This window comes from Chiroxiphia lanceolata, chromosome 4 (genome assembly GCF_009829145.1).
Source record: "Chiroxiphia lanceolata isolate bChiLan1 chromosome 4, bChiLan1.pri, whole genome shotgun sequence".
NCBI lineage: Eukaryota > Metazoa > Chordata > Aves > Passeriformes > Pipridae > Chiroxiphia > Chiroxiphia lanceolata.
In genome coordinates this window covers 12,053,131-12,065,368 of record NC_045640.1, presented here as the reverse complement: position 1 = coordinate 12,065,368, position 12,238 = coordinate 12,053,131, and the positions used below count along the sequence as shown (strand labels likewise).

Below are 12,238 nucleotides of genomic sequence, written 5' to 3'. Positions count from 1 at the left end.
AAAACCTACTGAGTGTGTTACAAGAATCTTTGAATGTTGTATCGAGGCCACCAACAGCTACGGGTGGACTGTAGATAGTAATAAATTGAACAGACCCTGTTTGAAGCACTTCCCAAGAGACAGGAAGCCATTGGATACAGTAGGAATAAGAGATGACATTTGTGAAGGTGTCATTTACAGAGGCTTAAAAATGTTAGTTTCCTGTTCCTGCTCTTGGGTAAATTATATCATTAAAAAAATTCAAGATTATAGCAACATGATGGGTTATTATTTTGCTCTTCTTACTGACCTAGTCACACAGCTGATGGAATTAGATTTGGCTTAATATAAGCTTTAGTGTGAGATTTCAGCAGTGGACCATGAACCCTGAAGTATGTGCAATACTCTCTCTTGTTCAACAATGTACCTCAATATGTGCCCCATTTGAGGTATACAAAAGCCCTTCAGAAATTAGTGAAACTGTGTATGTGCTTCAAGTACAAGTGCACACGCTTAAGTAACCTGTCAAATTGGAGCATCTACAAATGTTGTATTTATAGTTTTTCCCCCAAGACCAATTGTAGTAAAAGCTTATACAGCTGTCATATCTGCATAATTCATTTGAAATTTCAAAATTTTAGCTTCAGCTTTAATCCAAGAAAGTGACTGCATAAAAATTATACTGTTTTTTCTAATCTCTTTCCTTCTCTGTATTCACAGTATTGTAATTCTGTTTGCATAACTCATTGCTATTTATCTCTGTAAGCAATTTACAGTCATTGTATCGCAGTGATCAGTATTCTGTGGTGTTTTCTGCAACATTTGCTGAATATTCTAAATGCATTTTGATTTCAGGATTTTTTTTTAATTGTTTTTGTAGTGTGAGCTAGAGAGAGCCCAGCTGGACTATGAAAATCCATTTTGTTTGCAGGCTATCAGTTGATAAAGGCACCTTTTTGAATGCCAAGCGGACCCGTTTGGTCTGGAAAGACAATCATAAATGGATCCTCACATTAGCAGTTTTAGAACCATGCTATAACATGCTGACTGACTGCAAAAGGTGAAGAGGTTGAAAAGAGTGAAGTTCTGACTGAATCATATGGGGAGAACTGTTGCTGAAAGCTTGACATGAAGGTCACACAAGGACACAGTTCAAGATATTACTTTGTTTGAGTCAAAACATAATTTGGACCTGAGAAAGAAATGCAAATAATTTATTGGCATATTTTTCTTCATCGAAGTGAATTGCCTTTTAATCCGAAATATGTCAGCAAGAGGGGAATGGTGAAGGAGTGGAGAGATATTATTAACTAGTTCTTTCTCCTGAGTCATTCACCTAATATAATTATGGCAGTGATTATTTTTACATTTAGTAGCCTCACTAGACAAAGAGGTGTATTTATACAGACATGTTAAAATGAGTCATTACTAGCTGGGGTTTTTTTTGTTAATCTGGAGATTTTCTCATGTGGCCTCATGAGCCTTTCAAAAGCACCAAAATCCAAGGCATTCATTCTGAGTAGAGATGAAGAGCATGATCAATTTGGTGTAATTTGCAAGAGAAGTTATAGAATTTAACATTCATAGATTTGGTCAGGCAAGATTGATGAGATCTTGCAGTCCTTAACTCTTAGATACTTTTGAGTTTCTTGTCCACAGAATTTTGGTAGCTAAGGTATGTACAAAATGTGACATTTACACAAGAAAAATAGGGCTGTGTTTTCTGTTATAGAGAAAACAGTCTTCTGAATGTATGTTGTTGGTTTTGTCTTTTAGATAATTCTTGTAAGTTCTTCCCACAATGACCGTGACCAAAGCCTTTTCATAAGCACAGATGAAGGAGCCACTTTCCAGAAACAACCCATTACTTTCTTTGTGGAAACCCTCCTTTTTCACCCAAAAGAAGAAGATAAAATACTTGCTTACACCAAGGAAGGCAAGGTAAAGCTCAAAGATACAGCATTTGTTTGAAATACAAGAGTTTCTTTGTTAAGAAGACACAAAAACTTTTGATATGCTGATTGGTGTTGGGTTTTATGAAATACCCGTTGCCCAGAAGGGAATCATATAGTGGTTTTGAGCTTTATTTAAATATTAATTATTTTCATGTCCAAATCTTTGTTTTTATGGTAATTTCAATCCTGGCATTTTCAGTTACCCTCCTGCATAATATAGTTAAATAATACTTCTGAAATGTGCTCCTCCCTAGAAAGTAAGCATAAAAAATTTATGGTATAGTAGAAAGTTAATGAAGCTGAAATAGTGCCTCCAAAGGCTGTTCATGCCATGTAAAATAAAGTCATACAAAATAAACTGCATACTCGTACAGCAGAATAGGATTTGGGGAATCAGTAGAAATGTAGACTAATTGTCTCTCTTATGATGTGTTTATACCACTATCAGATTCAGGAGTTGTATGTGTTCGTAAATTTTGAGCTGTTTTCAGATTCATTATGATTAAATTATAAAGTCATTTTTCTGGATGGGTTGGGCTAAGCACTGGGGAGTGTGTAGCTCATCGCACGGTGCCAAAACTGCAGCTGCAAACTCACTGTAATTCTGGTCCTGGTAGTGGTCTTGACTCACCTCCATCATTACTCCTGTTTTAAAGTGGTCAGACTTCACAGAAGGTGTATATTTAAGTGATGACATTAGTCAGAGAAATTTACCTATGCTGCAGCCAAATACTGCACTGATTCCAGTGGTGTTAGATCATCCTTTGGGATATTTCCTGGGATATAAGTTAATAGCTGATCTCAAACCAATTCATATTTACAGGCATTTGCAAATAATGATAGAACTAGAATAAAAAACAAAACAAATCAAACTAAGTCATAGATGATACTAAATATTTTACTTAGCTTCAATTTGGTATTGTAACACAATTACAAATAACTTGAATGCATATTATGTAAATAAAATACTTCAGGGAAGCCTGAAGTCATAGAAAGTCTATGTTATGAAAATCTCTTTTTCAATTTGGCTTTTTTTCCTGATGGTAGATATAATTACTGAACTCTACATGTTACAGATTGGCAGAACACTGAAGTGTAAGAGTTTGAAGTGTATTGAAAAGCTAACCAGCCCAGAAGTGGCTGGAAGTATTTGTCAGAAGAGAGAAGGTGGCAGAAATACAAAATGAAGCATTTGGTTTGTGTTTTGATGAATTAAGCATGTTAGGGAGATTGTTGGGCATTTTAGGCTTGGATAGCCTTCTGAAAGGAGTGATGTTGTTATTTTCCATGCTTAAATGTGACTGGACAAAAAACCCCTACAAAATATTCAACAAAAAGTTGCTCTGCAGGAATAGCAGGAAGAGTTAGGTAATCTCCTGGGCTTCTCTCAGGCTTTCAATATGACACTAAAAGGAGTCAACCACGAAGACTTACTGAACAACTCCTACATCGTTACCTAAAATGTGTATGAATGAAGGATGCCTTTGACTGTAACTGGGTCAGTAAACTGCTTACATTTTGTATAAAATCTGATATACTTGGCCTAGAAGGGAGAGGAAGATAAAATGATGTTGGCATAGAAGGAGTTGAAAATCAGAATTGCCACTTGACACAAGAAAAGGTCACTGTACTAAAATCAATGATCTTGAGAGATAGTGTTGATCTGAAGTTGCCCTGAGGAGACAAATGTACTCTAGGTTTTTGAGTTGAGTAACTTTACCTTTCCTAAAAGAAAGTAGTATCAGAATGTAACACAATCTAAAACTCAGGAGAAACCATTACCTTCTGTTACTCAAATGATTTCTTACAAAGGCACTTTGGAGACTACAAGGAATACTGGACTAAGTCCTCCATAAATAGCAATCAGCAAGGCTTCTTTGTCTACTGCAGCATCATGGCCTTTTTCACAACTTTTGATTCGATTTAGGGCTTATTTTTATAGTGCAAAATATACGTTGTTCATTCATTTAGAACCCTAGATTCTGTTTAAATAGAGCTCTAGCCTCTAGCTGACACTATAAATTAATGCAAATCCAGTCAGTGTTGTTGGATTAATCCATTTACTGCCTCAAATCTATATGCTCTTTTTCTGGCTACTCCTCAGTTATAATGAAGAACAATCAGCTGTTTGCTGAGCCTACATAAATGTTTCTAGATTTTTTTTAAACCTCGTCAGGGATACCGTAGATTTTAATTGTTCATTTGGAAGCTGAAAGGATGAAAAAATGGCAGAACATAAAAGTATTTCCAATTTTTTTTTTTTTAAATGTGATTCCTCACACTTATTACATGGGTGGTAATAAACAGAATTACAAGATCTATTAGATGTTTTTGCTGAAGCCAAAGATTTTAGCTGTCCACTGATATAACTGTTTTCACCCTGTATCTGATCTCATTTAGTAGTTTTATCATATGTCTCTGTAGAAAAACAGAACACATAGGTCACTTTTTTTTTACTATAGATAGTTCAATATGCGCATAAGTTAGTTACATGTTTTTTTTTATTTATTTCAAATACTGTGTCAGTTAAAATTTTGTTTCAGTTTGATTATGACTTATTAGTCCTACTTCTCTCTCCCTTACAGTAAGATTACCAGAGCTTCCCCTGCAGTAAGCCAAACTGTTCATTCATAAGCTCCCAGACTTTGATCTTAAATGTGTGTGTAAGGAGGTAGTTTGGGTTTGGGGGGGTGGGAGGAATGTGTGTTAGATTTAGTATTTTTTGGCCTCTACTGTACAGGCAACTGTTCTAAAGGCAAGAATCTTCTCTCATTTTCTTCTAAAATTCATTGATGACAAAAATATATCCCTTTGTTCACATGCCAGTGTTGTCCTTTATCCTAAATAGCGCTTTGCCCTCTTGCCAGGAACCTCTGAATTCTTGGCTTTCTTTGCAGCTTAGACGCTAGGATTAGGGTAGCACATTAAGTGATTATCTCTCCCAGATTTAAGCAGTCTGCTGAGGCAGGTAACTCGATGAGTGGGGACCTTTTAGAAAGATGGTATAACCAATGGTTATCTTTTCTGTATTGCCTGTGGTGACAAATGTTTGAAGAAGTAAGCAGCTTAGGTTCTTCATCCTGCACGGTCTAGCCCATTCAAAGCCTACATTTGTCCCTCACAGGAGGTTGCTCAGAGGAATATGCTATAAAATACCCTGGTTGCATCAAATCCTAACCCACATGATAAAGCTAATGTGAGAAACGTAGGCAAATCAGGAGCCTGGCTCTGCAGCCCCATCATTTAGCTCTGAGGATGAAGAGTTCTTGGTCCTTGATCATTTCTCTGGGCACTGACTGGGTCAATGCTAAAGTAAGCAATCTGAATCCTCATTGTAGTTTCCTACTCTTAACTGTAGTCTACCAGCTGTAATTGAATGCAGAATGGAAAAAGCCATTGGAAATGCAGAAATACTCTTTTATCTCTGGGAAATACTCTTTTCTCTCTAGTTTGATCTTCAGTAAATTTACCCATAGAGTTTGTGCTAAGTTACCTCAACCTTTATCTTTATATATGTTAATATTGCTTGTTTTCTGTAGTAGAACGTAATACATAACAGTGGGGTTTTTTTTATCTCTTGTCATTGAACCTGTCATTTTAAAACAAAAGCATTCCTTACTAGTCCTTATAAGACACTTTCCCCCAGAACAATCAGTGTCTGAACTGGTGACTTATTCCCACACCAGAGGAGTTTTACTTGCCTTTTTTTCCTTATTAGAGATATCAAGAGAAAACCCATCTTATGTAAATTGGATCAAATAAGAAATGCATGCAGACAGCGGGGGGCTTTAAATCTATCTTATTAGAAGTCTGATAGAAGCTTCCTATTTTAACTAGAGGAAACATAATGAAGGCAAATGCTAAAGGAGGGTGATTTTTTAATAGCTATTTTATATCCTGCTTTAATCTGGGGGAAAACAACTTTCATCTGCACTCTATATCCATCAATATCATTAGCATTTGTTTTCTTACCGGGGTGAATTATTCATATGGAAGGTGGAGCTGGAGTCCTCCCTGTCCAGGCCATCTTCTGCCTCTCTGCTGAGGGAACACCTCTCATGGGCCACAAATTGGTATCCATGAAACAATCCCTTAAGTACATCTCTCCTCATCAAATCTCCTAAGCATTTCTCTAATATCTTTTGGTCCTATTTTAGCAGAGTTTTAAATCCGTTGACTTCCTGGCTTAATAGTTTTGATGGCATAAAGGGAACATTTTTTATTTTTTGGTCAATGAATGGGAAGAGAAGTGCCCTTCTACCATCCTTCTTGAGTAACCATGATGATGTAAAAAAGAATTTGACCTCAGCTGAACTGTGAATTATTTTCGTGGTAAATAAGAAGACATTGTCACGGAATTTTTTTAAAATTATAGATTATATTTCAAAACATTTTCTCCATGAAAGGTTGTTACTCTGAAAAATACTGTACAGAGTTCCTGGTAATGTTTTTGGTTTTTTGTTTTGTTTTTTTTTTTTTTTTTTTAATTGGTGTACAATCTTTCATTTAATAGTGACATAGGACCTGTCTTTGAAGATGTATATTAGCAGTTTCCTATCGTCTCATTTTTTTCTTTTTTTCCCTTTTTTTAGGTCTATGTATCTACTGACTTGGGGAAAAAATGGATCCTTCTGCAGGAACGAGTTTCTAAAGATCATATTTTTTGGTAAGAAGTCTGTTATTTTTCAAATAATAAAATGAAGAGCAAAAGTATTTCATTCTAATCAAGAAAGATGTTTCCAGAGATACTGGTGGGATAGTAGGAGCCCTGGCATCTTTTGCAGATTATGTCGGTGTTTCTGTGTCCTCTATTGCAAATTCATACCAATGATGATACCAGATGTCATCACATGGAAGGGTTATAGGTCTGGATCTATGGAGACCGAGATGTAAAGAAAGCTGCAATATTGAATGAAACTACTCTGCATTTACTGGTGAAATGGATCTTTAGAAAGGAGAGCAGTCTTTTTGCAGAGAAAAATCTAACATTTTTTTAAGAGAGATTGGATCATATGTATTAACTGGAATCATATAAACACTTGCACTAATAAGGAAACTGGTGAAAAATATTTGTCCTTTTTGAGGACACATATATCAAATTATTTCATTTTCAGCTTAAATATTGTGCAGTCTCACTAAATGTTTAAGAAGTGATTTAAACAGGTTGACAAAATGTTTGAAAAGTAAGTCAATGCCCTTTTTTTAACAAATGAAATTAATTTGAAAAGTGTATAGTTTCTCTTACACCAAAATTAAACATTTGATGGTGTTTTAATTAGTTTACTTTTAAATTGGTCCATCTCACATTCAATTGCCCGTTTCACATTTTACTTCATTGCGTAAGTATGTATTTTTTATTACAAGAATAAGTTATAATCTGCTAGACACTTGCATTCCCTAAATGACTTATTTTAGTTCAGGTCTCTTAAGTACCACGTGAAAGAGTAAAATAATCATTAAGAAGTAACACCATGGGTCATGTCCACCTTATAACCAATTTTTCCCTAGCAAGATTATATAGGATGTAAATCACGAGGGCATGTGGTTATCTGTCTTTAATAATTTCTTTTTATAAATGCATTAAGTCTGAAAACAAATAAAGTCATTAATAGGTAGAAATAAAAGTGGAAGCCTCTCTCTCACAGACTTGTTTATTGGTGTTTTTCTTACCTGACACTTAGCATACTTAAATTATGAAAAATATAGCAAACGATTGAAATATGTGTCAGTTTTTCTCCAACTCAAATAATCTGTCATTGTTCTCTGTATCTAAGGATTAGACCCAGAAAGTGCATGTTTAATTAGAAGTCTGTATTTTGCTGTTTCAGAATCCTTATGTTTCCTTATATCATTCAGATACAATCAGGAAAGTGTCCTGGATCTTTGATAGGAATAATTCCAATGTAGTACTTTAAAGTCGTGGTTGTTCATAAATGTCGCATTCTTCACAGATAGGAATAATAAATTCTAAGAGTCTGTAAATTTACAGGCATTAGATATATTTTCTAGGGGATTGTTTTCCTCTTCTACATGTATAGACCATACTGATTTCTCTCATGTACGTCTCATGATAAATGAGGGCATGTCTCTTGCTGATACTGGCTGGTTGTGCCAAGAACATTTGACTGGGCAGATCCTTAGCAGATGTTTTTTCTTTGATTTAAATTGAGCTTTGCCACTCAGGTCAATAATATAGCCTAAGATTTTTATTCCAGTCTGGTAACTACAAATATTATCAGTCATAATATTTTCATGTGTTTTGTAAAAACAATTTTTTTCCTGTGCTTGCAGAAGCAGCCAAATATTCATGCGCTTCATGAAAAAGCTTTTTTTTTTACTCCATGAAAATATAAATACAATTAATTTAATGGTATATGATATGTATCTGTATTAAGGGGAGGTCAGTAGAGACAGAGTATTTGAAATATTTACGTTCAGATCTTATACTGTAGGTTTATAAGTAATGTAATCTTCTGGGGTTTATTTGCTTTTCAATTGTTCTCGATCATTTCTTAAATAGCTTTGCAGATTTAATATGAGGAATTTGATTTTTCATGGTAGTGGAACTAATGAAAATATTATTGGTATCAATGGAAAGTGTATTATACTATCTCTAATTTAGAAGCACAGAATATTTGCTTCCTATCTGTGATACAATGTGCTCTTTTCTAACAGCATCCTAGCTGTTTTCTCTATTTGTTTCATTTATTCTTTTGGAAAAGGAAGTTGACTAATCCTTCATAGGAGTTTGCCTTCTCTTCGCATCTTAGAAGGCAAAGCAGGCTTCCCACAGAGGTGGTTGATGCCCCAAGCCTGTTCAACAGGCATTTGGACAATGCCATTAACAACATGCTTTAACTTTTGATCAGTGCTGAATAGGTCAGGTAATGGGACTAGATGGTTGTTGTAGGTGCCTTCCAAATGAAAAAGTTTATTCTATTCTAAAAACAAAAGTGCTATAAGGCAAAAGCATGAAAGGCAGATTTGCAACTAATGATAAAATAAGATATTAAGTAGCACTGTGATTAAAAAAAAAGAATGTTTTTGTGTCAATGTTTAGAATATATATCTTTTATATCTGTGTAAATATTAATTAGGAAGATTAAAATCCCCCCCTTTTTTAACATTGAATGTTTTAATGTTATTTTTTTCAATTTTGAGAAGATTCTTTTTCTGTAGATTGCTGATTGCTGTAGCCAGTTTTACTTCAGCATACAAACTCCACTGGCCCCAGTGTGACAATTTCTGTTTAAGGGATGTTATAATACCCATCGTTTATAAATACCTTTTCCAGTTCTTGATGCATTTTTAGGAGGGAATGCAAAGAGATACAACCTATTCCAGCCAAACATTAAACACCCACCTATCACATGGTATATAACTGGGTTTGTATACGAAACCCATTTTAAAAAAGGAGTGGTTATTATGTGGAAGAAGAAAGAGTATTGCAGTTTGGCATTCCTCTGGCTCTGCTGCTATTCTTCTCAGTCTCCAAGGCTTATGCACCATTGAGAAATCCTTTTGATTTCTCAAAATAGAACTTAGTAATACATAAGCAAAGAATAGATTGTGAATCAGCTGTCTACATCAGCACTAATATACCCCGGGACAGTAAGTAATGAATTGGTAATTACCAGAGAATTAGGCCTGACACATTTCTTTTATGACTCTGTCTAGAGCCTTAGGAATGCTTTATCCCCAGCTCACTAGGATATGAGGATCCTATGCTATGGGTATCTGTTATTCTTATTTTTAGCTGCAGATTCTCTATTTTCATGAAAGGTGAGAATATAAAAATAAAAAATGATGAGTTTATTTGGATAGAGCAGTTGTTCTCAGGAGACCAAAGTTCTGTTCTCATCCTGAAATCCCATAAGGATAATCCCTCATAGCCATACCCGTTTACGTCAAGCATAGTGGGTTCCTGGCTATTCAAGTGTCAGGTGAAAGAGGGGATTTCAGTGATATTATGCCCTGAAGGAGAGAAATGCAAAGAGGATTTCACTGAGCCTTTAGCATTGAATTTCATGTGAGAGGCTCTTGTGTAGGAAGCCAAGAATCTGTGTGGGCAGTTACTCTTAAGTTTGACTTAATCACTTGCAATGGGTTTTGTTTCTGTTTCTGTCTGTGTGATGATATGTGTAACTTATTGGTTTATGTGGCAAGCTTTAGTAGCAGGAGAGTTCAGGACTCCTGCGGGAAGAGACTCGGAGCTGCCTCCGTGTCAGACAGAGCCAGTTCCAACTGGCTCCAAGAGGGACACACTGCTGGCCCAAGCTGAGTGATGCTGGTGTTGCCTCTGTGATAATCTGTGTAAGAAAGGGTAAAAAATGTGCAACAGATGTGAGAGAAAGGAGTGAGAATAAGTGAGATGAACAGCCCTGCAGTCACCCGGGTCAGTGAAGAAGAGGGGGGAGGAGGTGCTCCAGTGGCCAGAGTACAGGTTCCCCTGCAGCCCTTGGTGAAGGCCATGAAGAAGCAGGCTGTCACCCTGCAGCCCATGGTGGTCCATGGTGGAGCAGATGAATGCCTGAGGTAGACTGTGACCCTATGGGAACCCCACACTGGAAGAGGCTCCTGGCAGGACCTGTGGCCCTGTGGAGAGAGGAGCCCACACTGGAGCAGGTTTGGTGGCAGGACTTGTGACCCACTGGAACAGCCTGTTCCTGAAGGACTGCATCCTGTGGGAGGGACCCATGATGGAGCAGGGGAAGAGTGTGAGGAGTCCTCCACCTGAGAAGGAAGTAGCAACAGAGACATGGTGTCTAAAAAACCATATGCATAAGAAAGGGCTCCACAGTATCCTTCAGGAGATCAAATACAGGCCCAAATGGAAACATAGGTGCCCTGATTTCCCCCTGTTTCTCACTGCGTTTTATTAAATGCAACTTTACAACATAACTGAGGTTAGACATACACAAAGGCTGCACTGGGGTGGTGGCAATTCCACCTCTGTGCCACCAATGGCAGCTTTCTTGCTGCTTTTCTTCTGCAGGATTAGTGCTCAACTGTTGGCATGATCCGGTGATTTAAGAAACGGAAAACTAATCCCTCAAAAACGTTCTAAAATTATATTCTGCAGGCCTAGGTTTCCCAAGAGGCTCAACATGGTGTCAGACAAGCACAAGGGAGATAATGGAACCTTGTGTTCACAGGAAAGGGAAGAAACATATTGAGGTTGCCTGTATTTGCAGCACCCTGCAATCAAGTCAGGCTATTTTAATTCTGAAGTGTTATAACCACGCTATTATGTGATCTGAAGTGCTGGTATGTGTTGCACTTGCTTTATCCAGCACAGTATACTTGGTCAAGAACTATTTCTTTTCCTAGAGGAAGATTTGTCTGATCTAAAAGTTAGTCTGAATTTCATTGGAAAACTCAGTGGTTGAATGCAAAACACTAAAACAACATAAACCAGAAAACCCTGAATTTACCTAAATAAAACAACTAAATAAGGAAATGGTCCCAGACTGCTGAGGTGTGAACATTTTCATTGCAAAGTACTGTGAGAAAAAGAGTGGGGGAATTTTAACCAAACCAAAAACCCTACTGAAATTGAGAAAAATAGATAGTTCCTGAGAAAGTGCTTGTTCTATTGGGGAAAAAAAAAATTATGCTAAAATGTCAACCAAAAAGGAAGAAACTGCCAGATTATTAGGGTCTATTGCATCTCTGCTTTATAAGACAGAAGAAGTCCTATCCTAAAGCCAGCCAGGTAAAACTGTGCTTGTGAATGGATGTGTGGACACAGTCCTCACACTGGTACAATGCATTTGTGTTCTTTTAGTAGCAAGTTTGTAAATGAATATGAAAAAAAATGTTGTTTTGCATTTCTCCCTCAATATGAAAAAAACATGTAATTGAGCTTTCTAAGTGGATCATATGCTGTTTGTGTCCCCATATGTACCTTGTTTGCCCTTCATTTTAAGAAAGCTGTATCATGTGAGCAGAGGGACCTAGATTGTGTTTAGCCTGCAGAGTATCATACAGCTTTCTCGTTGGTTCATGATTTAAGCACAAGTGAAATAACAGTATTATCTTTTAAGTGCTGTTGGCAGAGGAGTCCACTGAAATGAGATTAGTTTATTCTTCAGGGATACAGCTTCAAATTTTCTATATTAGTTATACTCTCTTCTGAAGATTTTCCTAGCCGCTGTAATAGATTTGGTCTTTTTTTCAATAAAAGAAGAAAGGGCTATTCCTACGTGTTTGTAAAGCTGGATAAAGGGACTTTAGAATTCAGAAACTACTCAGTAGCTGACATTCAAAAGTAGACTTTGAGGGTGTAATGTCTCCATTGAGTA

General features: G+C 36.6%; 1 protein-coding gene across 9 annotated transcripts in view; it reads left to right on the top strand.

Moving 5' to 3' along the window:
• SORCS2 (sortilin related VPS10 domain containing receptor 2) overlaps positions 1-12,238 on the top strand; it is a 598,972-nt gene that overhangs the window by 482,059 nt on the left and 104,675 nt on the right. For all 9 annotated transcript variants that reach the window (XM_032685842.1, XM_032685841.1, XM_032685845.1 and 6 more), the window contains 2 exons: positions 1,756-1,920; positions 6,527-6,600. In XM_032685842.1, coding sequence (XP_032541733.1) covers positions 1,756-1,920; positions 6,527-6,600 — 239 coding nt within the window. The remainder of the gene's footprint in view (positions 1-1,755; positions 1,921-6,526; positions 6,601-12,238) is intronic.